This window comes from Rhodnius prolixus, unplaced genomic scaffold, assembly GCF_049639745.1.
Source record: "Rhodnius prolixus isolate KJV_2025 unplaced genomic scaffold, Rpr scaffold_5, whole genome shotgun sequence".
Lineage (NCBI taxonomy): Eukaryota > Metazoa > Arthropoda > Insecta > Hemiptera > Reduviidae > Rhodnius > Rhodnius prolixus.
Window position 1 is genome coordinate 788,564 of NW_027411624.1, and position 26,951 is coordinate 815,514.

The 26,951-nt window shown below is 38.9% G+C and overlaps 1 protein-coding gene across 6 annotated transcripts in view; it reads right to left on the reverse strand.

Moving 5' to 3' along the window:
• LOC141458261 (uncharacterized) overlaps window positions 1-26,951 on the reverse strand; it is a 256,112-nt gene that overhangs the window by 72,176 nt on the left and 156,985 nt on the right. For 5 of the 6 annotated variants that reach the window (XM_074136002.1, XM_074136003.1, XM_074136000.1 and 2 more), the window contains 3 exons: window positions 22,592-23,572; window positions 20,730-21,199; window positions 18,145-19,045 (listed from right to left, as the gene is read on the reverse strand). In XM_074136002.1, coding sequence (XP_073992103.1) covers window positions 18,145-19,045; window positions 20,730-21,199; window positions 22,592-23,572 — 2,352 coding nt within the window. The remainder of the gene's footprint in view (window positions 1-18,144; window positions 19,046-20,729; window positions 21,200-22,591; window positions 23,573-26,951) is intronic. The other variant, XM_074136001.1, reaches the window with a different exon arrangement.

The window sequence follows — 26,951 nt, forward strand, 5'->3', positions numbered from 1 at the left end:
GGATTAGTACCGGTACTAAGGATAGCAAAACTTTTTATGAAAAGAAAATATATATACAAAATAATGTTTTGTTTAGAGTTCGTACAGAGAGATTGCTGGAGTACACGTCACACCTACTGCTAGTCACAGAGTAATGACGTAATCAAAACAGCAGAGAGATTAGGCTTATTAATCATAAAACTGGTTTATGGCTGATTTGATAAACTGAATAAGCATAATAAAATGATGGAACAAAGCAATTAAATAAAACTAAAGGAAATATTTGCAATAAACCAGGCACCCAAATCTTCATTCTCAAATCTGTTCTATATAATAATTTTTTTGTAAAGTAATTGCAATGAATAGACTAGGAAGGCGATCAAGGCAAACAATGGCGTGCAGACACTGAAACAAACCTTCTGCACCCACAATGGCAGCTCTCACGGACAGAGGACTCACTCCCTCTCCGTTTTTCTAGAGGTTCCCAGGACCGATTTCATCGATTTGCCAAGGAAGCCAAGTAATTTTGAAATTTTCTCAATATTAGCGCTTATTTGTTTACAGAACATTAGCGGAAGTAAAGTGGAGACTTCCCGTTGCATTTTGGAAAAAAATCACAAAGTTTAGAAAGAAATTATTTGTTAGAACAAACTATCATCTGTAGAGCTGCACGAGAAACGAGACCGAGACTTGAGCGACCGAGACCGAGATCGAGACCGAGACTTGAGCGACCGAGACCGAGATCGAGACTGCATAAAATCTCGCCTCGTCTCGGTCTCGTGCAGCACTAATCATCTGCTTCTAATAAGAGCATAATATACTAAAGAAAACATATGTTTTACATTGGAGCTCTGCATGAATGGAACTGTTCCTAATGAGCGAATGGGCAACTAACCCAGCATAGTAACTTGGCAATCATAACACAGACGGCAATTCAAAATCGGACCATTCGAATCAATGCTGTTGAAACTGATCACAGTCCGGCTGAGCCAGTTAATCGCTCTGCTATTTCTTGGGCACCTTCAGTCACTTGGGCCAATAAAAGTCCTTCATTAATCTCATAATTATATCCTGTATTTAGCCAATTTTCTCTCTTTCGGACTGCATTTCATTAAGCTGCGCAATTTAAAGGATGCGCGATGACCAAGGGGTCCTTTCTCACCAGAGACATCCACATCTAAGGTTGGTACGGGAGACTTTAAGAACTTGTAGAGACAAGATATTTGAGTTCGCCGGGGTAAAAAGAAACAGAAATCCAATAGATACTTCCGTTTCCCTAAACATGTTATTGGATAGTTGCCCTGATAAGATGCCCACAGTTAATTACCAAAAGGTAAAACATTGCATTTCTGACGAGGAAAATCGGGTATGTTAGTCGTGAGGAAAATTAATGCGAAAAACTAATCGCACTGTGCCGTTCAGACTATTTCCAAAAAAGTGTTTTCACTTTATTTTCCAAAATCTTGCAATTATATCAGCTTATCTAACTTGCTGCAAGCCTTTAAGACATCTGTTCAGAACTCTTCGTCATTCCTTCGCGGACTCTGTTCAGAGCAACAGTAACTAAAATATCCAAATTAGCAAATAATAGGAACGAAGTCAAGGTTTAAAGGAAATTGATGCTGGAGGCGTCTCTCGAGAAAATTGTGAGAATTTTCTCCCACCAGCTATTTTCCTTGATAGTCGAAACGTTTTTAATTAATGGTTAGAAAAAAAGGTAATTGAAAAGGCTGAATGGTGGCCTGGGAAGGCAGGAAGGTAGTCCACTTGGGCACTATATTTAGCCCTAACTGATAAAGAGTTGGGGCGCAGTCACCTTTGACCTTTGCCTGCTTTGTTTAAAGCATGAGATGTTTTGAAAAGAAGCTCCACTAATATTAACTCCCTGCTTAGCTCCTGCAATTAAGAAATCAGCATGGAGCTCTTTCCTTTTGAATTATGAAAACCAGAATTGCGTTTCCTTAAAATCAAATACTTAAGACATCTGTTTTCTATTGTTTTAAATAAAAATTAAATATCTGTAAGATTAGCTATTTTATTGTAAATAAGTACTACATAATTAGTTTCAAAAATTAAATTGTGTAAAGCTTGTGACGTGGAAGAAAACAATAGATCTTCTTGCACTGTGAGGGCATCTGTTGCAGCTGCAAGAGCCAGGAATGCTCTCTTTTGGAGAGCAGCCTAGAGCAACTCATTCAAAAGGGCTCGTCCATCCGGAACTATATACGCCACAACTCCATCCTTGCTCAAATTCGTAATTCATATAATTCATAATTACTTCCTATGTAAGTTTAGCTCGGTTATTGTGATTTCTATTAAATACGGTTTAGTGCCATTTTTTTACATCAGCATTATTTGTTTTACCAAAATTTAACTTAGCTCGTAGCTCATCATTATACCCCATAATCTCTATTCATTTATCTGGGAATTCCACCTTGTAAAAAACCTTGACTATTAAGCAAGAGTGCTTGCTTCTTCGGAAGCCTAGTTCAGATAAATAGCAGTCTGATTGTACCAAGAAGATAGCAGTTTGCCCAGAGTGGGTGAGCACCGTATCTGGTAACCACATCAACGTCCTGAAATAAACTGATGAAAAACGTCTTCAAGTAGGAGGATGAAAAACTGTACTCCTTAGTACACAATCCTGACAACGGGAAAATGAAGTAGAGCCAATGTAAACATTAAATGAGCTGCCATTATCTCGCACTGGGTTGGCAGCACTGGTACCGGAATATCGATTATTTTCTCTAGGTCTCTCCTCAAGTAGACAACAGAAATCTTCATCCTTCTCAACAATTCAGGTCTGGCTTTTCCAGCAGGGAAACAGACTAGTGAGTTTCCTCTTACAGATTATTGTCGGTTCTATTAACTACTTATCAGACTGGTTATCTTTGCCACCAGGTTTTTTTGCCTGCCACAATAGCTGGCACTAACCTTGGTGATAACCTTCTCTCATACAGGTTATTGCCAACTTCTTCACATTCACGTACAATCTTTTCACTTTTACTACGCTTACGGAAAAGAAACCAGGTAGTTGAATAACATGAAAGAAGTGGGCTGAGGCGATGCCAACTTGCCTTCATGGACGCACTCTCGTCAGAGAGCGAAGATTAAGTAAAACTAAACCGGGTGATTCACTAGAGATGTTCTCCTCGCTTAAACTTGGCACTCACTTCCTAAATATTTACGCGCCAGGAACTGCACGCTTCTGACCCCCTCCCGCCGCCAATTGTAAATAAGGCGCTAAAAACAACTCGCTGGGCCAAACTCGCACGACTTGTCTTATTGTTGCTTTCATGGATTCCAAAGGCACACGTTACGCAATCGAAGAGAAAGAACAATAAAAAAAAGCAAGCCTCATAAAGCAATAAATGTTTAATGGGTCGTAAAAAAAAGAGAAAACACGAGTTTCCCACCTTGCGGCTTCACAGGAAATAACATGTTTCGCCAGGCCATCATTCTTTCTAAATATAATAACGATTATGAGATTTTCCTTTACTCAGTGCAATTTCTGGCGCGGTGTTACTGCAAATTAGCACTTATTCTTTCACCAGCTCTTAACTTCTCTTGGGAAATTAGTTCGTCTTCTCCAAACTTGAAATATATACGGAACTATTATTGTCGGAGTACTACTTCCGTTTTTCCAATAATGCCTTAGGGGTGATAAAATTTTGTACGAAAAGTCTTATTGCGAAACTTAAGGTCACGATTGATTGATTAATTGATTAGAATTTGAATTTTAGTACAGAAGACATTTTATCAAAGGTAAAAGATTGCTAGTATTCTGAAGATTGTAAGTCAAAGACTGATAGTTAGCAGACACAAACCAGTTAAACATTTTCTTCTAAAACGCTAAAACGACAACCTAGTTCTGCTGGTTCAAATCTAATACACATTTGTCAACTACCTCTGGGGGTTATCACTATTGCTGCTGTAAATGAGGTACACTGAGGCATCCTGCAATAAAAAGGAAAGCACTCCAGATCTAATTTTGGCTAACTCGTCAGGGGTGCTAACCAGTCACAAACTGATCTTGAGAAGACTTGCACGGCAAGAAACCTACAAAAGGCGCCTGACTTTGAAGAAAATCCTTTTCCCAGAAGTACTCTGAAATTAGAGGAATGCTTCCTGTCGCTATAAATCACCAGCCATTGTTCCCTGACAAAAGTACTAAAAATCTAAATTGGTTTGGTGGCTTTCTTTTCAAAGGACAGAAAATAGCATAAAATTACTATCGGTGATCGGAACTTAGCTCCAACAATACTACTGTCGCACGGCAAGTTTTGTGCGAGGGAGACACTTCGTGTACAGCTGTGCAATAGGGGAATCGAAATGAAATATCGATTAGTAAGGCAGCCAGACTTCGTGCGGGTAGATTCATCACTTTGGGTGTGTACACCTTTCGTAAGTTTATTGATTTCATTTTTATGCGCACCCCCGTGAGGGGAAATACTGCGATTGTTAGATATTCGACACTGGGTTTTGCATTGTCCATTTAGGTGAGTGGTAGGCCTAACTCAAACAAAATAATGACGGTAAATTCAAACTCGATATTTCCCTTAGAGTCGATAAGGTTTTGGTATTAAACAGGAAGTGCCACTTCACTGAATGTTTCTCTAAAAGTTCAAGAGGTTCTGCCAACCACCAAAACCACTTCTACGATTTCTCTAATCTTTGTTTGTCCACACTTGAAGGTGTGATAGTTTTGAGGAAATTACTCCTTGCAGCAGAACATTACGCTAAAGTTCCAGTGCGGCCGCGTTGTCTGTATAATGTGATCACGAATTAAGTAGTAAAATTCCCAATTTGAAGAATATCACTTGACCGGAAGTGGCACTTTATTCTTTTTATTAATTTAATTAATTAATTATTTAATGTTGAGCGATTTTTAAGAAAATTCTTGTTAAATACACAATACATACTTGGTGGTCTGATACTTTCAATTTAGAAACTGGTTTTAAGCTGGAAGGGTTGAAGATAATATGACGTAGTGGTACAATTTGTGGTTCAAACGGCTGGATTAGTGATGTCACCATAAATCCTCTAGGAAGTCCAGCGGAAGCTGACAGAACAAAGGACATCTTTCTTAGGTTTATGCAACTTTCTAGCGCAACCCGAAGGATTTGATATGAACACAGATCTGAACTTGGGTTTGCCCATTTCTGCTGGTGAAAATGAGGAAGAGTTTCAATGAAGTTAGCGAACTAAACCACATTCTTATTTTCTATAAAATATATAAACATTGACTTGAAGTAAATATTATTAAAAATTCTAAGTAGTGGAGAGAAATATTTGTAAAGAAATAAGAGTTCCATTTTAAGAACTGAATGAAAGCCAAAATCCATGGCAAGGCGTACCTGACGAGCCATAGAATTGAAATAAAGGTCCAGATGTAAGCGACAGCGGCCAACAGCACTAGCAACATCACAACACATCTCAGCAGCCAATCTCACGGCATACTGGCGAGCGTCGTGACTATTCTCCCCTCGATCTATTTAGAGGACGCCCCTATATAATCCCCCTTCAGTATTACCATTGTCTGTGTGTGTGTGTATCTACATTGGCCCCCCACTACCATTTTATATAAACCAGACAGACACTACCGCTGCCAGTGTGAGGGTGATACCAAACTGCGAGGGGTGACGCCAGTACAGGGCCAGAGGGGGACCGTCTGCACCCTGGGGTTGTTACCACAAGACGAAACTCTCTTTCAACTTTTCCTTCCTCACCGACCTAAGAAATATTTCCTTACTGCTCGATAATTTGTCGGAGGAACTGACCCCCCAATTGTAACCTCCCTTTGTACAGAACCAGGTTCCTCATACACACAGCGAAACACATGTCCTGTTTGAATGAAGTTAAAATGGGGCGATAAACCCACTATCCTAGTAAAGAACCTCCCCTCCAGCAGACTGCCTAATTTAAACTCCCACTATTTACACAAAATAGTGTCTCCGGTTGGGCGGTAATCGTTCGAGTCACGTCAGCTCTCGGCCAGCTGTAACTCCATTCTACTCCCGCTATTCCAATCGCTAGAGCTTTTCATTTCAACAAGAATTTAATGAATTAATCTCCTCCAATCAGTTTTTGACTTAGATGGCCCGCGGCTACATTGTCAGATAAAAAAAAAGCAACAGAGAAAATCGATGAAACCGTTTTAAAAGAAGAAATCTATCCTTGAAAATTGCACTTCCGTTTAATCGATTAGTCTCGAACTCATGATATGGTTGCTTTAGATGCAATTTGGTCCTAAAACTCAGGCGACAGCAATGTATTATAGTGAGGGACACTTCAATTAGAGCGATGCTTTAACTTGGCACTTCTCCAGGAGACACTTCTAGTCTATATTCCCAGGGCTTCAAATGAATGACTTGCACAAAGTGGCAGTAATACCTAAATAGAATACCAACTCCGAGCTTTTGAGACCTTTAGTTTTTAAGATATCCTGATAACACTCGCATTGTAAGAGTTATCACTGAAGACACTTTCTCTTTTGTTGGTTAGACTGGAATCGCATACACTACAACAGCTCATGTAAGAGCCGTGGGGTGTATGGGAGGGCTGATCAATGGGCGAAGCACAGCAATAACTGCTTTTCTAAATCCTGAAGGAAGATTGAAAGCAATGTGAGAAGTGGATAACCCCAGCAAGGTTACTGGGCACTCTTCCCACATACAGGACCGACAGACATACAAACTTCGATTTAAAATAGTTGACGATGTTCCAGAACGCGTTCATTAAAACGTCACATAAATCAAAATTATCATTTGTCCGACACGCTAAGTGGCAAGACATGTTGTTAACGAGTGACTCCAATCGTGCTAGGGAGTATCCGCAGACTCTCCAGCAGTATGTCTACTGTCTAATAAGCAGAATCACGACTATCACGAAACCTCTCCTCGACTGTGAAGTTGCCAGACTACTGTTAAATTTGAAGGTCTATAGTTTGTTGGCAGGAAAATCTCAGAATGAATCTTCAGAGACAAACTGAACTGATTAGCGATAAAAGGCGGCCAAAGTGAACCGGATCGCAATACTTCCAGTAAGGAACAGAAAGAACAAATTCATTTTAAGCAATAATAGCAGAGTAAGTAATTAATTTCCGGCATTTTCCCTCGGCCGGATGTGAAGTATTAAGTAAACCAAGCCTGTCTTATTAAAGAGCGGAGTTAACGAATCGGAAGTTGAGAGTCGTCCTTCCTCTTCTTCTCTGTTGGGTATCCCAGTACCACCATCTCCACTAACTTCCTGCTACCGGCAATTCTACTCAACCGAGAACGTTTTAAATTGCGCTCGCCAACTGGGCACACAGATCTCTAATTTAAGGCCGGATTTTTCTTCAGCTAACAAAGTCTACCATTCTCCATTTTAATTAAAATTTCTGCTTTAACAAAGCGCTTTGTTCAGGAGATGAATTAAAAAGTTCCGAATGGTGACAGCCAGAGCACTTCCTCTCACTTAACTTGTTACAATCATGGCAGAAAGAACGCCTTCCGCTTCGGTCAGAAATCGTCTGCAGCGTAAATCCTGTGTCACTCAGAGCGCTCTTCTCCAACCAGCATCTCACCTCAAGTTTGGGCTCTAAACTAAAGTACCTCTATTACTACCTCTATTATCATACTACCTCCTGTGCATTATAATTAACAAATATTCTCTTATCGTGAGAATGTTAGAAGGGCAGCGCAATCGGTTTTTATGTTGGCTACACTGAGCTGAGATCCCTTGGACCCAAATGGAAAATTAATATACTTAAAGAACGCTACAGATAATTAAGCAGCAGAAAAATCACACGCGGACAAAAACCCAGAAAGAGTGTTGGGAGGGCCGACTATATAATTGTCGGCTGTTTAGGATAAATTAACCACGATCACAAATTTAGAATGCCGTATCACTGAAAGCTCTAGGTTGAGTGCGCTTAGTTTGTTTATTTATAGAGCAGACCAAGTCCTACTTAGTCGCTGCTTTCAGGATGACGAACTGCAAGTTGCGGTTTCCTCTCACCCTATGGGCACAGGCTGCTCGTTATGCCCAAGGAGATTACATTTTAGTGTTTAAGGGTGCTGGGTAAGACTGGAGGATGGTGGAAATGCGAACAACATGCTGCACGGAACAGGGTAGCGTTGGGGTAAGTTGAGTAGTAACAAAGCTGGGTAGATGGCAGCACATTAGAACGCCACGTGCGCCATTTTGCAGCCATTAGTAAGCTTCTCGCTAAATACTTCTAGTACTTTACTATTGATTTCATATTATGATAGTTTGTGGTTTTAAGTAAGATTTAAAACCTTTAGACAGGTAGACTTGAATGCGCTTTAAGTAATCTAAAACAATACTGCCAGCGGAGTGGTTATTGTGGTCAGAACGAGGATTGTAAACTTTCAAACTGAGCTCTCTCATTAGTCAGAGTGAAACTGATGCCAGAGGATTGTTTTGGACGAAAAGAAATAACTGTAGTCTCTCCTTCTCAAGTTTTCCTCATCTTTCCAATGATTATCTCGTTGAAGTGACGAACTGGCAGCACCACTGTTTGGCGAAGTCACGTACCTGGGTCCAGTAGGGAAATTCAGGTGGAATTTCTTTTAATCTATGCCTTAAGCTTTCATACTGTATAAGTAAGTATAATGAGACTTGCTTGTGGCATCCAAGCCCATCTCACTAGCCTCTACTGGACGATGCTGGTCTTTGTCTTGACCCGGCCTGATTTAGACTTATGCCAAGTTAATCTGGCCTTCTTCTCACTAACAAGTCACATACTGCTACGGTCTCGAAAGTCGCTCCAAACGATTTCCACACTGAATGTACATCTACAAATTGAATTCAGCATTTCTAAGAGAAGGGGAGGAGAGGTTCCCTTTAATAAAACTATTACAGTAAAGTGTTCTACCTCTTTTATATAATTAGGAATGGTAATGGTAAAAAAAACACCATCAGAAACAAAGAGGATATAAGAGAAAAGAAAGCGACAGAGCAAAGAGGTCTGTCGGTCGGTAGAATAACAAGATCTGATTGCCTTTCCTGGGGGCAGTGAATAGATTAAACACCTGTTGAACTATTTCTTCCACCCATCTCTGACAAAATGGTGGAATACGAATGGATAGCAAACTCATGTTACAGAAAGAGAAACATAAAAAAATTTGCATAAATTCGTGCTTTCTCTTCCCCTTCATAAAAGGAACTATGCAATCATACACATTTTCAATTTTGTGTTGATCGCCAACAATAATCCGTTTTGAATTCTCCGTTTTCGTACGTTTTCTTTAAAAATTGGTCTCAGTGTTAGTGTGAGCTGTCTGAGTAGGTTGCGTTCAGCTTAACTCGAAAAGGCTGAATCTGCTAGTTTGACATTCGGTCAGACAAATCTGAAGTTTCTGGTGGTGGTGAAGAGGTACGCTTGTGGGGAGGAATTTGGCGTGATTCTCTGTCTCAGTAAATTTCAGAGTAATGTTCGTGAGGAGAAGTATTAAAATGAGAGAGGTAACCTAATTATAGGTCAGGCTCGAAGGATATTACCCAAATAGTCCACCTGGAGCTAAATATAACCGAGTGGGAACGAACGCTGTGACCTCGTGTCAAGGGGCGAGCAGGCTGTGACCTCTCTAGGTAGGACCAGGGAGTTATCCAGTCATCCCGACCATCCTTACTTTACCGCTCTCCACATATTAGGTCATTACTTTTAGGGCAAGTGTTAGCCATTCCCTTTGATGTGCTGGGCTTCCCAACAAACTGGCTTTTCATGGCCAACAAGTTGTATAAATATTCATATTCATCTCTTTAACCTCTGGAGTACGACTTCAGTTCAATGTTTCAAAAAGACCGGTGGACGGTTAAAGTATTGCTAGGATTATAGGCTTGAAGAAAATTGCTTACTCACCAGTTGCCTGACTTTTCCGGACCCTTTCCCGTTAAAAAAATGAAAATTAAATTGTACCATTAATTTTCTGGATACTTAAGGCGCCTGAATACCATCGGAGACAGCCAGCAATTTGTAAGAAATAAAATCCACCCCTTCTACATTACAAGACCTAGGCGTACTCTAAAACAATAAATTAGTTCCTTAGAACTGTAAGTTGATCCAGTCTCACTTCCCGCAAATTATCGATTTCCGCTGAAATATTAGCCTAAAAGTCTCGAACCCGAAAAATAAGTTTTTTTTCTTAATAATTAAGTAGTAATTGATAGGTTGTCTGTAACCTTTCTTCCCTTTTCTCACCCTACACTAGGAGGTAAATAACATTTAGTACAATGTCCAAGTACTAAAGGAAACCTATTCAAGAATGAAGTCATGTGAGTGATGCCTAAAATAAAAAAAATCATAATAAAGAGTAATTCTCAGATATATGTATTTCGTTTAGTTAAGATTGATGTAGTAGGGGCTAGGGAGACAAAATGGCGACATTAGATACAAAATTGAATAAACAAAGTATTTCAACTTAAATTAAAGAAAGTAAGTGAATTTTAGAGGTGTGTTAGTGTTCTAGAGAGGTGAGCAGGGTTGCCAAATCGGCCCAATTTCCCGGAATTAAGCCCTTAGCTGCCGAGTGCGCAGTTGCCAGATTCACTGGCTGACTTTTCTTATTTAACTTATTGAATCTATTTGAATATTACATCCAAATATTTCACAAATAATATTTTCACTTTTTTTTTGTTGGGGGGGTAGTACAAATTTTATATTTGGTTCCACTAGCGGTGACAGGATGCGGTAAATATGTAGAATCGGTAATTAGAGAGGAAACAGCTGGCTCATCACTCGGCTATTAGTTGCGTTCCAACCAGGTTCACTCTGGTGTATTCGATTCGGTGCCGAAGGACATGCAGCACATGGCCAATGACTTGGAATACACACCCACAGTCAGAAGTTCCTTAGAATCAGACCTCAGATGAAAACTCAATGCTGACAAATCTGATACGGGCAATAGCAAGGACCATATCGAGATGAAATACCGAAGTTGAAGAAAAGAAGACGGACTCATCAGTAGTGACTGAGAAATCCAGCATGCCAACAGGTGTCTGATGCAGGAGGTCTATCAGACTAAGAGCCATCTAAGCACAACTAGACCGGCGCAATCACTCCGTACTCAGTATATTAATAATACAAATATCCTGCAGAATTAGGTAACACTATTAACTAGCTAATGGTGAAGATTGTCTCCGCTTTCCGAGTGAATGCAAATTGTGATATACTGACGGAACAAAGCAGAAGATGTAGAGAGTCTGTGTGAACACGGTAATTAGCTGCTTAGCTGTTCCAATGGAGCACTTCCGTTTTAATTACACCTCTCTGGCCCCAAACGGCGTCTTTATAAATCCTAGAGAGTAGAGGCCGCTCATTAGGGACTAGCACACACCTCGTAGCGGCTGCCCACGGCACTTCTACGCTCTTAATTAGAGGATGAATAACTTAACGAGTAAACCAGTACTGCTTTGGAAAGTTCTACGCCATGCTATTGTGTAAAATCTGAATATATCTGTACACAGCGCTGCAAAAACAAAGGAAAGTTGTACTTTTACTTTCCACTAACAATCTTGCCCTGTTTTCTTCCTACTGGGCCACCAACAGCTGCTCTAACTTATGGATTCGCTTTTAGTTTTCATTGCGACTAGAATTGTTGGGGAATCAAGAATAGAGATAAACAATGTGGAGCGATAAACAAAGAAAGAAAAAAGGCACAACTCATTTATGGTGGCCAATAAATAATAATATTTTTTTCTGAGCAGATAAGACACTCTCAGGGAATAAGGCAAAAATATTAAGGTCTAATTTCAACAATGTAAAACCAATATTTTCGTCATTCTTCGTTCTTGAATTCTACTGTTCCAGTGTGAGAAAGAAGACGGTGCGTTTTTACCGAATTCCGAGAAACATACAATGTTAGACTTCTGGCGGACAATTCTATTACTAAAATATGTTGCAATTAAGCGATGAAAAATTTTTACAAACCGAATTGTAAAATAAATACAGTAAAAGCTCTTTATTCGCGGGGTATATGTTCCATAAATATGCCGCGAATACAGAAACCGTGAATACGGAATGGTAATTTATATGGGATTATAGGGGATACGTTCCTAGGTGACAAAATAAAAAAAAAACAAATATATAAAAAAATCAATTTAATTGAAGTTTTTGAAGATTTTGATTAATTATCTTAAGGCTTAGGCAATGGTTTGAAGAATTTTGTAATTTCCTCTTGCTTGGCAGTTTTTAAAAGCTTTTGTTTGCAGTCAAAGTTTGAACTTGCCACTACAACTACCATCAGGTTCTTTAAAATGAGCGTAAAGATACTTTGCCTTCTCCCGGACCATTGGACCACTCAGGGGCACCCTTTTTTGATTGCGGTCTTCGATCCATAATGACAACGCCACTTCCATTTTTTCTATTGCTGGATCACGAACAATTGCTTTCATTCTGTGCGTTTACATTCTCAAAATCACCGATCGCGGCGAAGGCGGCTTATGTCAAAGTCCTCGGCGATATCATTTAACAACGTACTTTAGGCAAAGTTGTAATAAGATCTATTTTACTTTTTTTATTAGTCCATTTGACGGCATTTACAAAGGATATTGGGTTGGATACCTATTGGAATCCTTTTATTATCATAGTGTACTTCCGCGAATATAGGAATTGGGTCGCATTTTTTTAATCCGCGAATAGTGAAAACGCGAATGAAGGAAGCGCGAATAAGGAGCTTTTACTGTATTACATAAAAATCAATATTTTCTGTGGAGTTATTAGAAAACCTCTTCGAGCAACCAACTTAAATATTATATTTTCCTTAGCTAAACTACCTAAACCTAAAGTAGAAAATAAATGAACTGACCTAGTTTAGTTGTAGAAAAAAATCGAAGATACGTAAACAGAATGAATAAATCAATAAGCATTAGATAGATAACTTTATCGAAGAGGAATTATTAAACAATCCAATAAAAGCTGGCAACATGGCACGACATGATGAAAAAGTAGAGGCAATCTTTCCAATATCGCAATACCGGGAAATCAAACATGAGACTGTTATTAATCAGGTGGTACCAACTGTATCCCAGCTGAACTAATAAAACCGAGTTTGGCTTTGTGTAAACAATAGATTATTGACAATTCTCCATGTTTATTATAACTGCTTCTTTCTCCTTCGCAACACAAATATGTACATGTTTCACAGGTCTCCTGTGGGAGAGAAAAACAATTATTTAGCCTAGGCTTTCTGTTGGAATTGAGAGAAGATGGAAAAATCATATCTGCACTAACTTTCTCTATTCGTATGGACAATCCTGCTGTTTGCACTTCAGATAAAATTTCAGCAGAAACCATTCAGCCAGAAATGCGACTTTTTAGATTTTTGTTCTCTTTACTTTTGTTAAATGGCTTTAAGAGTGGTCTACTACGATATTAATAAAAGGGTCTTTCACGTTTATTTGAAACGTGTTTCCCTGGAAATGTAAAGCTTTCCATTCAGAACAGTTTAACTAATGTAACCACAGAAATTGTTCTACACCCTCATTTACGTTGAAAAAAGTTCATGAAGACATAGGTTGACTTTGAGAAAGCTTTAATTTCATAGTTGTTAAATGCTAGAAGACACTTTTCCCATAAAAATGTCTATTAACTCGAAGCAATAACAAAGTTAATTACACCAACCTAAAAAAATGATGTCATTTAATCCATTACAATTGTAAGAAAATTGATATCATTTGGAAGGTGCAAATTACACCAATGTAATAATTATCAAAATAAGAAATTACCATCTCGCCTATCTAATCTCGCATCAGTACCAAAAACAATTAAAAAGTCACTTTAGAAGGGTTCATCCCTCACTAAAAACTATGTTTAAAAATGTTTTAAATAAAACTTACAGATCGATAAAAGTAATTTGTACAGTAAACAAGTTTGAATTCAAACTTTCCGAGCCGTTTTATAGAGTAATCCAGAAAGCAGGAAACTATATCCAGTAAAAAATGGAAGTTTTGTTTGTTAGGTTCCACAGGGTCATTTAAATCAAGCAACAAGTATGAACGCTCTCCTATGTTCTATTTTTAAGTTACGGAGGATATCATACTTCCAGACAGGAATCCCTTCAATTTATACAAACAACTTCTGATACACATGGGACTTCAAAACATTTATCTCTTCAACACTTCAACGGAAAATTAGCAAGATTGCAATATTTCGAGAGGCAAGTGGAAAATTAACTTGAACTTCAGTTAGAAAACAACTCACACATCATTATTAGAGGTTATTTGCGCTAAAAAAAAAAATTGGTAGTTTTCGGTTTTCGCCCATATTTTTGAAGGAAAACATTACGTTTATTTTGTTATAGTGATTTACTTGTTTCAAATATAATCGTCGTGGGGGGCAGTACAGCTTATTCGTTAAAGGCAAAATATTGATTAAAAACGCAAAATAATGTTAAAACTAAAAGATCTGTGGTTTAAGATCCCCACCTCCTGAAATAAAGTCCAATAGAGAATTGAATTCACAAAGTAAAAAACAAATTTCGACAGCAAATCGTAACTTACTCCGCCAGACTTCTGCCTAAACTATTCGAACTTCCTGCGTACTGGACTCCTTTGAACGACTTTGGACACGACCAAGAATGTCTCCACGATGAATATCTTCCATTGTCGGAGGAATACATCACCAAATATCACTTACACACACAACTCGTCTTATTTATTTATTGTTTTTTTTTAGAAATTTTAAATTAAAAAAATCAACGAAGCGGTGGAGAATGAAAGAAAAATCACAGAAATGGTAGACGAAATACTGATATTACTTGCATTTATAGATAACTCTTTTAAAACAATGTATTTCATTTATCTATCTTTTTTCAGTCACTCTACTACTCGTAACCAAGTAAAATTAACAAAAATTAAATAAATAAACAAAAATAAAAAATAAAAACTATTACGGCAACGCCCCAAGCGTCGGTGCACACAAACAACACCGCCACGGGCACCCCGCTGAAATACACTGAACCAAGTTTGGCGGTTTTAGCAGAAAGTGGGGCGTATTCCTTGGGAACAGGTTTCCCCGGCAACGGTCACCACCGGTTCGCCAACTTCACACCAGGCTGAGCCACTATACCGCAGTTTAGCTCCATTCGCACCTTAACTTCACTCGCTGTTACCAATACAATGTGCCGTTGAGTATGCCCGGCTGATAGGGTAATTTTTCTTTTATGAGTTAATGGCAAGAAGTACGTTCATATCAAATATTTGATGTAGACCTTTTTTCGAGTTCTTTGAAGTAATTTGGGAAAATGATCGATAAACAAAATATCGCAAAAACAAAAAATCGAATTAAAATTTCGTTAAAGTCCTCCAATTGGAATTGAAAACGCGGTGGTTAAAATTTCTATACCGGAAACAGCACTTTTCAGAGATTTTTCATTTTTTTAAAATTTCCTTGAAAATGGGACAAACTATTTTCTTTACATTTTGTTCCACTCCCTGGAAAGATCTATTACAGGCACTTCCAAGAACGAGGAATGTTTTATCCCCCTCTATTGCACCATGTAATGCAGGTCTATCGTAATGTGGATTAGACGGCAGCTTAAATACCGTGACTGGAAATAACAATTCCGGAAGGAATGCCATGAGAAGCCACACCTCCCTAATGTTTTAAATTTGGTCTAGAAACTACAGATATAAGAGACGGTAACTTTTGTTTGGACTATTTCGCCAGGAGTAATAAGAGCATTTGAGGCGGGAGAGAGGTTGACTGAAGGGCCCCATATAACCGGAAATGGTTGGGTGAAGGGCGCGGCCCCTGACATGTGAACTCAGTCATGCAGTAACATGCACCCTCCTGTAACTTCACCTCAGAGGCATGTTCCAATCAAAGAAACAGAAATCATTTAACCTTCAGGGGACACTCTCACAACTTTTTCCCTAATATTGTTCATTGTCTTCATTGCAAGGCTTGTATAGCCTTACATAGCCCTAAAGTGACACTTCACAGGAATAATAACCACAACCTTAGAACTAGCAGAAAAAGAATTTTTCCATAAATTTGATCACAATAAAGTTATAGATCTGTGTGAAATGGGCAAAGGAAGTTACAGAAAATCATAGGAGAAAACCTCAAAAACGTGAGAAATTCATTTCGTAAAGTAGGGCTTCCGGGTAAGTAATTTTAACCATTTAATGCCCCTTAAAAGTGGTGGAGTGTGCGTAAGTGAGATTTTGGTGATGTGTTCCTCTGACAATGGAAGATATTCTCATCCTAGGGACATTCTTGGTCTCGTTCAAAGGAATCCAATACGCAGGAAGTGCGATACGAGTGATTACACACTATAGGGAGATGTCCACCGTTCCCATATCCCAGATTAAAACCTTCCTTGAAGTTATAATTAAAATTAAAAATCTAAGTGTGCAAAGAGTTCGCTAAATTTAAAGAAAACTGTTATGTTGTCCTGTTTAGAACTGTGAAACAGGATAATAGTGTTCTTGATCTTTTTCTCTTTGTACAGAACATCTCACAAAACAAAAGTTGATCCCGTTAGTCCACTAATCGCAAGCGGTATATAAATGTACGCCTCGTTCTAGCAGGTAGCACTTACCGCTACTATTAATAAGTCACCTTATTTGCTTCATAAATGCAAATTCACATTTTAATCTGAAACGTTTTCAGTCGCATAGATTTATTGAGATTCCAGATTAATTTTGAGCTGCAATTCCGGTCTAAAGTAATATATTATCTAATTAGAGTTCAACTTATATAATAGAGGTAACCAGTCAACATTACTGGCAGTTATGGTAACAAATTTAAGCTCAACAAAAATCAAATACATCACAGCAATGTTTAATTTGTTTCTTAACTTTTACACTCCTAAAGCTCAAGTTAATCCAACATTCTAACTGAAAGGGGATGTGGCAGAAGGCACTGCTGAGCCAAATTAAAACTGTTATATGTTTGGCAGGTTGTAATTATCAATCCGCACTATCTGTGTTTTGTGGGGTCACTTTTACGTATAATTTAACGCAAAATTGGCCAATCACTAATCACTATAAGAAAAAGTTGTTAGGATTATTTAGGTGGCCTAAAACCAGTAATTTACAGGAATATTCATTATGAAATTCGCTCAAGATCACAGAAGTCTTTTAATCATCAGCAGTAGTTAGTAAAAGAAAGAATGAAACAATAATCTGAGAAAGAATCAGTTTAAAAGTAACGGCTTATGAATGGTGAAGCAGGTGCACGTTCAGTTCGTGCTTCACTCTAGCGGACAACACTGGAACTATATCTAGTTTTAATTCCAACTCTCTCCGCCAAACGAATTGCAACAAATTTACATTATTCTTGATTAATGTAAAAATTGAATGTATTCTGATCGAAGAACTTGCCCAGTTTAAAGGAGATTTAAAGATCAGTCTTTTTGTTTATTTTATAAGAATGATACAACCTTGGTTATAAGAATGATACAACCTTGGCTAATTTATCGACAGTCCTAATTTCTTAAGCTCATTTTGTTAGAGAAGTGGTAAAGTAAATTGCAAGAAGCAAAGCTAAACGGAGACTGTAAACTGTGATAACAATAAAGGCCCAGCAGCGTTGGGGACAAATTTCAGTAAAAGCTGATTGTAACATTTCTACAGTGCACCACCCTAAAGAGGTGAAATCTATTTTTTTAAAAATTCATATCGCCTAGTTGGGTTCCCAAACCAAAACTATATTTGTTCAATCCTGTTTTAGCTACTTATAAGAACAAATTAAAGAAGTCTTTTACTGCCCTGCAAAAATCCGTTTTTATATCTGTTTTTTTATAACATTCTAATCATTCTAAAAATATACAACTTTAATAATAATTTTGCCAATCAAGTCAGGCAATCCCGATCTCAAATGCTAACAAAGATAGACTCCCAAGAAGCAATAAAAAGTCATAGCACAGTTGAGGTCAATGTTTGCAACCTGTAAGGTTGCCGGTACATGATCCAGATAAGACGTAATAGTGTTTGCTGCATATTTCGGACCTTTCACTGAAGATAGCTGTTCTAACAATGCGAGATTATATCAATGAATAAATGGTTATAATAAAAACTTTTCTACCCATGTTTGAGACATACTAAGTGTCTTTAGTTAGGGTGAACGGTGTTAATGGAGTGGGAGACTAGTTCGATAAAAAGTGTGCGCTGAAGCTGCCTGAAAGTGAGTAAGAGGAGAAAGTTTCAACTTACTTGTATTGCAATCTAGGAGGGTTGTGGTGCACGGTTGGCGGAAGTCTTGGCAGTTCCCTGCCAGTTTGGAAACACTTGGGCAGGGAGAGCGACCTCTGGGTGTGCTCCACCCTGCCAGGATGTCCTGCCCGCTGTTCGGCGGGCGCGCTGCCCGGCCGACACTCCTCCACCCATTTTCTGTCTTCAGGGGTGGATGCTGCAGACTTCATCATCCTGGGCGATCTGGTCCGTTCGGAGCAGGTTAACCACATTTCACTGGACGAAGAAGAATTAGATATGAGCGAATTTACTGGAGAAAGTTTGGGTGATATAGCTGTTTCTATGTCGGGTGGTTTATGTACGGTAACAGAGACGTTTTGCCGACGATAAACACACTCCTCATACCTGTCTGGCGATCGTCTAAATCTATGGCGTCTATTGGCGTCCATCTCCTCTTGTGTGGGAACGTTCAATGAATTGCCACGTCTTGGCCGTGGCGATGCATCGTTTACACGCTCCAGAGAGGCAGGTGACGATCTCGTATTGTATTCACGGTTTGGTCTTTGTGACGGGTAACTCTGCGATAGGCGCATGTTTGGCCCCGTGGCGGCGGCTTGGGCTGCGTGCGTGCAGTACGCCATCTGAGCGGCCGTCCAGCCGCTGGGTGCGGTCACGCCTCTTTGCAGACCTCGACTTCTAGCCTGGACGCCAGGCCTCACCAGCACCACGCTGGGGGCGGTCGGAGCTGGTTTCTGCTGATGACACAAGTCTTCTCGTTCTTGCAAATAACGGTGACGTAGTAGTGACCTTGCAGCCTCCCTGCTTCTCACGCCTTGTACGAACTCAGTGACTACGCGCGCCTCTTCCTCCGCTTCGCGCCTCAGTTCTGCTTCCAGTGCCATCTCCTCTGACTGCACTGTTCCTGAAACAATCAAGTTCGAAACACTCATGCCACTAAGTAGGTAGTTCTCATAGATTTCTAAAGATAACTTTCTTTTAAAAACTCTTTTTGAATGATTGCTGACTTTGAAATGACTTTAATTTTAGGCACATGGAAACCTGAACGGTGTAGTAGAGAAAAAAGTAAAGCAAACTGTCCTCTCTGTCACCAGAGTGGGAAGATAGCTGCATAAGGCCGAGGATAGACTTTGTTCGACCAGCCTTTCAGGTATTCCACTCAGCCTAGTTTCTCAATGAGTTCTCCATAACTCGGGAACGGAAAATCACAGTATCATCTGTGGATCCTGAAAGGTTTTAGGGAAATGAACCTGCCAAATAAGCCACCTTGCTGAATGGATTTTTCAATTTTCCTTTGGAACATGCATCTTTGGGAGATTTATAGAAGTTATTTTGGAGCAAATGTGAGAGAGCAGGCGCAATGCCATTTTGCTTAAATTTACTTTACCAGTGTGATGTACTACAAAAAGGAAGTGTATGTAAAAAAAAATCCGAAAGTGAAGCTTATCTTTTGACCGGAAGTGCCTCCTTTACCGAATTCGTTCTTTAACTTGAACACACAAATGCCTTCATTAACATTTTTTAAGTAACATTCACAGGTTCTAAGAAGGATTCCACTAAGTTGCCTATTCAGTCCATTGCATCTGAGCTCTCTTGGAGAGACATTTCTTTCTCCAGATTTATGTTATTTTCCGTAGAGTTTGCCAACGGGTTTTATTCGGACCTGTTTACTACGAATGTAAGGTTTATCACTTTCTTTTGAGGATCGGGAATATTGATTTTAGTGTAATGACGTCACTGGAAAGCGGTTACGTCACGCTTCAGTACTATCATTTTCATATAGTTAACAAATTCAATATTGAACATAACTAACTCTTTGGTTCTATTTCAAGTTTTTAGCAAATTATCAGAGAGTCGTGAGAGTGTCCACTTCAGAGAAAATAAAAGCTAGACTTTGCTATAATTACAGGAAATTGGTTAAAATAGAATCAAATTCAACTTTCTTTTAAAAAAAAGTCTCAGTTTCTTGTTTTTTGGTTGTAGAACGTGATTGGATATAATACAGCTTGCGGTCGATATTCAATTTCACCCAACGATTGCCGGAAATAGAAATATCAGATGTATTCCACACATCGAACAATTATTTTCAGGATTCGATTTCAATTTAAAGAGCCAATCTGCGCCGCGGTTACTTTCTTTTAAAACGATCGAAACGGAAGAAGGAAAAAGTGAAATTATTTCTCCATATTGGATCGCTGGTACGCAATAAAAAGGAAAGTTTAACCGGAGCTTCTGCTTCCATCCAACTCACCTGTTGTACGCCATTATCCATAATTTTACTACCTTCGGTAGATAAGCACTGAACTATACCGGAAGTCTAACTCCCGCGGCCAGTTTACCATTTTCTGACCATTAACCCAAATTATACTTTATTTTTATCAAGTCGAAGCTGATTTTGTTTGTTTTGTTTTTTTTATAGAAAGAGATTTTGAAGTTCTGATGTGAACACTGACGCGAGTTTACCAGTTGATATAGTTTCGTAATTACCGTGGCTTCAGCCAGCCTTAATGCAGGCTGAAACTCGAAGACTTGAGCCAGCAAAAGTTTCTGCAAGAGGGGACATAGAATTCCCCTAAAAGACTACTTACTTGGATGCATCTGCCGCTGTTGACGGGACATGGTGAGTGGTTGTCCCACCATGACTTGCTGCTGTTGTTGCGGCAGATAGGCCGGATGTCCCGGGGAACACCTTTCTGGCAACTGTAAACTCCTAGATCGCCTCACACGACTCGCCTTGTCTTCGTAGGCTTGTTGCACTACGGCCATCTGATGTTGAAACTGTTGTTGGAATTGCTGGTGCTGTTGTAGTTGCTGTTGATGTTGCTGTTGTAGTTGCTGTTGATGTTGCTGTTGATGTTGCAGTTGCTGTTGATGTTGTAGCTGCTGTTGATGTTGCAGTTGTTGTTGCTGCTGTTGTTGTTGCTGTACGGTACGAGGTCTGTTGTGACCTCGGTTATGTGACGAACCACTTCTTCTAAATGTTTCCAATTCGGTGGATGAAGACGAAGAAGAACCTGGTGAGCCATTCTTCGCGTCAGACCCTGGTGATCTTCGTTGTCTTAAAACAAAAAAACAAAAAAATTGCAAATGAACGCTGATCCACGAAACAAACTAAGTTCTGATGAGATTATTGAAATTGTGACTCTGCTACGTCTTTAGATCTTTTGTCGAAGGTTCTGGGCGACACGCTTTATTCAACAGCGTTATTTATTAAACTGACCACGTCATAACATTGAAGTGAACTCTCTTTTTAGTAAATGTTAGTTTCAAGAAAAAGGGAATTTAATTATGTAAAATATGATAATGGAAAATCGGAAGTCGTTCGGGTATTTACTACAGATTTCTGGGTTTACAAACGCCGGAAACTACTAACAACTCTACAACTCTAATTTCTACATTTCTTCGAAACTAAGATTTTGGAAAGAAAGGCAAGTTGTCGATTGTAATCAAATTTGGAACAGTCGATCGTGAAAACGGCGTCGGTAGATTTTAACGTACCGTTATGGAAATGCTTAAACAGTAATAAAATTAGACTTCGAGAGAAAAATGATCTCTTCATAAATATATTTAATTAATGATCAAATTAATTAAAGTATTAAACAGGAAATAAACTCTTAATAAAAAATCTTAATTTGTTTTCTAATAAGCTGTTTGTTTAATAATAATCACGAAGCAATCAGGGGTCGGACAGGTGGTTCTACAAGACTGGGTTTCCTCTTGTCATAAATTTCCCACAGAAGGAAAATGAAAATAATTAATTAAGAAATATCTGTAAGGGGAAATTTAGAGAGATACAACTGGATCCTCACAAAAAAGAGCATTAGTACTAAAGATTGCTTCGGCGCGGTGCTGATAGCAGATAGAGTTGCAGCAAATTGAGTGTCTAATTTCGAATGTTACGGATTTTCTTATATCGTTTGTTGGTAATGTTGAAGGACATAACTTTGGTTTGAAATTTTTCAGGAGACAATGATTTAGTTGGGTCTAGAAAAGCTGTGTCTCCTGCTTTCTTCGACAGAATCATTTGATTATAGTGAATATCTGTTAAATGAACTAACCATTTTTGTTTTATTAAGAATTCGAAGTGTCAAGCAAATTTAATTACCATAGTAGGAGAACGGTTAGCGGTTAGCGGCCCGCAAAACTGAGATGTGGAACCGGGTTTGATTCCCGGCCTAGGCTTAGATTCTATTTCATGTGTTCCTCGGCTACTCGACACCAAAATAAGTGGGTCCTAAAAACTTCCTGAGATGTTGAGAAAACCCTAAACTCACTGCTTCGTACTTCCGCCACTAACAAAAAGACAAGTTTTAAATGAAAACGCCCAGTTTTGTTTCCGACTAGAGTGGCGGGAAACTATCCGTCTAGTTATTTTCCAGACTGTTGCTATCTTCCTGAAGTAATCATTTACCTGAAACATACACTTGTAATTATGAGGAATGTTATTTACCTTTGTCTACTTCTTCCGGAAGGAGAAACTCGTTCAATATCTGGGGAATCTCGGGGCACTAGTGTTACTGTGGAGTAATCACTCATGTCGTCTCCCTCTTCGTAACCGCCAAGGGAAGAGTCAGTCTCGTTAAGGCGTGGCATGAGCTGCGGTCGGCTGGGGTTCAGAGCACTGTCTAACGAATGGAAACCAAACGACGAAGAACTGGACGATGAGGAATCTTTTTTCTGGTACAGATGACGTCTTCCGGAATGATCTTCTAAAGATTTAGTATGATAACTAACTGGAGACGGTGTCATACGTCTTCTTGACGGCGGTTGAACTTGTTGATGTGTGTTGGGTGAAAGACGAAACTTGGGCGGCGAGGGGGGCGGAGATATCTCGATGGCGTTACTTCTGAACAGCGTCGGCCCTGCACGTCTAGGCGACACTCGATACTTGGTGTCTTGGAATGCGGGTGGCGGAGAGATTATTGGCGTCGGGGGCGGTGGTGTGATGGGCTCCTCACGCGTCAGATCTAGGGACGACGGTGAAGTGCGGCCTCGTCGGACCGTCGTACCCGGGAGCGGCAGGTACCCAGGCCGTTGGTGTGGCGGCTCCAGCTTGCCCGGCTCACTTTTACTGTGGTAGTCGGCCATCTTGATTCTGGTGACGTGCGGTCGAGTTGTGGTTGTGGTTTCATGTCGCTCCATCGAACTTTGCTGTACTTGCACCCAGCCAGATCTGCCTAGAAACACACCGTCTACTTCGCGGTCACACCAGCGAACTGGTGAAAGCTCTCTTGTGCATTGTTCTACATTTAAACTAGGATCTCTGGACAAGGAACCCCTCTGCAGACTAGATCTGAAGTTAGTGCCGGCACCTCGTTCAGCTACGTAATTGTTGTAGTGATTGTAATTGTTGGGCGTGGTGTAAACACTACTCTTCACCTCCCAAGGCTCTGAAGCACTCCTCAAGTGCAGTACGGACACGTTCGCGCCTCTGTAACAAGAGAGAAATAAGGTTTGTTAAATGAGGACGTTGTCGATTTGTCTCTTGAGATAGGAAATGCACACCATATCGTGATCACTTGGATCCATAGTCTAAGCTCTACTGTAAACACCAGAAAAAATACTATTTCTCTTATCTCTTTTGTGAGGTTAGGTTAGGTTAGGTTAGGTTATTAACATTAAAACAAGCGAAAATAAAGAAAAATAAATTATAACTAAATTCATTTACACCCAGTCAAAGGATTTTTAAAGGACTGATCAAACTTGCCAACTATTTATAAAGAAAAGAGCACAGAAATATTCACCTATTTGCCCCTTAACCCCCCTTCATAGAAAAGTCTAGTTTTCCAATCAAAATATTAAAATAAGAAACTAACAAAACTAATAAAGGCTTAATGAAAAACAAGGGGCCCCCCTGGCGATGCCAAGAATACAGTTTAATTAAAATAAATAATTTAAAATGTGGGAAAACAATACATAAAGTTATTCCATCAATGTATCATAATACATTATGGATTCAAAAGATTTATACGTTCTGGTGAGTTGAATAGAACTCAATTTGAATCTTTACATCTAAAATTGTTACATTTATATTCATGAACATTTTCTGTCGTCTGTTGACATCGAATATTATTATCAAATCCAATTATTTTACTAGAGATGTCGCCCCAGCACCATTGGCGACAGATCAACTTGTATCCCTTTCAGTACTTACAGTGGTAAATTTTCCTTCTTTATTAAACGAAAAGAAATGATAATTGGTTCGGGCTGAAGGCGATGAATCACGATATTACAGTCAGATCGGAAAGCTGGCGCTGAAAAAGGGCTTCTTTTGGAAGGGTTAAGTCCCCAAACATACTAAATCCTTAATTCCCAACCATTCTCTTATAAAAGAATTATTTTTCATTTTATGAATCGAAAGTTTAATCTTGGTAGTAGTATTTACAAGCAAGATGTCAGGTATTAAGCTGTGCTTGAGGTCGGCAAAAGTCGTACTTGAATGAAGCTGGCCGACCAACTTATCTGTAATTCTTTGTACAACTCTTCTGAACGGCCGAATAGTCGGGGTTGGGGGCCCTTGCAACCCACTTATTCATCCTTCATTTCCTTTCACATTGAATTCCGCTGTTAAGGAGTTCTTCAAATCGGAACTAATACCACTTTCTCCTCATCCAGTTCATCATGTTCTTAAGAATTTTTATGCATTATCATCTTATTCAAAACAGCCCTTATTTTCCTTGCATTCACTTGCGTTTCTTCCTGGACTAAGGATATATTCCCCTAACAGGTAGTATTCAGTTTGAAATTGAATTCTCAGCGGAAACAGATGTTTTTTTAATTCTTTAGATAAGAAAAAAATAAGCTGAGACCACTGTTGAAAGTGAGTTTAAGTCCGCGAATTAATGAATACAACTGTGCTACTTAAATACAGTAAGAATTTCATCTATTTTGTCATTGTCACTTGGTCAACATGACTGATTTGATTCTGGCATTTGTGCATAAGATCTCTTCCGTAAGAAATACTTCCGGTTAGTCCTCAGAACGGTTATTTCCATATGTCAGTTCGAAATCGAAAGTGTATCAATACTTCCTTTCTCGATAGGTAAGGGGAACAGTAAATACTGAAAGTGAATCGAACAGAGAAATCTATTTAATAATTTAGGCGAAATTCCAGTGAGAATGACTTCAATTAGCGACTGACAAAATGTTACGATGTTACTATACCACTTTTGATTGAACCGGTTTGTTGAATACTCAATATGTATAAAAAACAAAATGATTTGATTGCATAAGATAGGTAGTTTCAATATTTGAGAGGTTCTGGCCTAAATTCTTTAACATTTAAATTCGCCGCTTGCCCATTTTGTAAAACTGTGTTGTAATGTGCTTCAGTGTATAAAGGAGAATGCTGGTCCGTACAGCTTTTAGTAGGATCGCCTTAAATAAGAAACTCTGTGGTTTATATTTCATGTAAAAACCTGGGGTCGCTGTTAAGACTTACAATTTGATTAGGATAACGTACTTTAATCCGAAAATTGTGAGGATAAAGTAACCATTTTTACAGGAAACCCTTGGGAAGCAAAAGGGATAAGGGACTATGTAATTTTTTTGTTTCCCCGCAGTGTTTTTAGCAAAAGGGTTTGAAGGTGGACGAAGGACAAAGTTGCAAATTAAATTAGGCACCCCTGGCGACTTCCCCATCCGGTATCTTCATCCAGACTAAAGGAATTAGCACAATTCCTTTACAATTTCGGCGATTACTTTTTTATCCTTCCACAATAACCTTCATCATTTGTTTGGCAAATAAAATCAATGATTTTTTGCTTCTTTTTAACAACTAGAAAGAGAAGATATGACCTTACGGACCGTTCAGGTTAGCACTTACTGTTCGCCACACTTACTCGGGTACTGCGATTGGGTCAGATTTGGCACCACTGCAGTTACTGCATTGACCAGAAAGAAGTTCGCTCTCAAGACACTGTTGAACAGGTAGCCTAAAACGGGAACCTCAGAGGAGTTTTATTTCACCGGTTTGAGTGACCCACCTAACAGGAACTTAGCGAAGAAACTGCTCCATCGGAAGTTGCCTTTATGGAATGGGTTTTTCACTTATTCGATATTTTGCCACGTGATTCTTCGCGCCAGATTTCTGACTTTCCAAAAGAACTCGATCGATTTTGTTCATATTTCGCCTGTAAACGGAGACTACTTTTGTCTATAAATATGTAAAATTTCGTAAAAATCTGTCGTGCAGAAAACGAGATATTTAGAGATAAACTTTGGTTTCGTTCAAACAAGTGAAATATTTAACTTCAAAAATCTGGAAAACTACTTGATCTATTTTGTTTATATTTCACCAGTACATGGAGACAACTATTGTCTATAGATGTATAAAATTTCGTAAAATCTGTCGAGTAAAAATCGAGATATTTAGAGTTAAACTTTGGTTTCGTTTAAACGAGTGAAATTTTTAACTGCAAATATCTGGAAAACTACTCGATAGAATTTGTTTATATTTCACCTGTATATGGAGGCAACTATTGTCTATAGATGGGTAAAATTTCGTAAAAATCTGTCGAGTAGAAAACGAGATATTTAGAGTTGAACTTTGGTATTGTTTGAAACAGTGAAATATTTAACTTGAAATATATCGTAAACTACTCGATAGATATTGTTTATATTTCACCTGTATATGGAGGCCACTATTGTGTATAGATGTGTAAAATTTCGCAAAAATCTGACGAGTAGAAAACGAGATATTTAGAGATGAACTTTGGTATTGTTTGAAACAGTGAAATATTTAACTTTAAATATACCGTAAACTACTAGATAGATTTTGTTTATATTTCACCTGTATATTGAGGCAACTA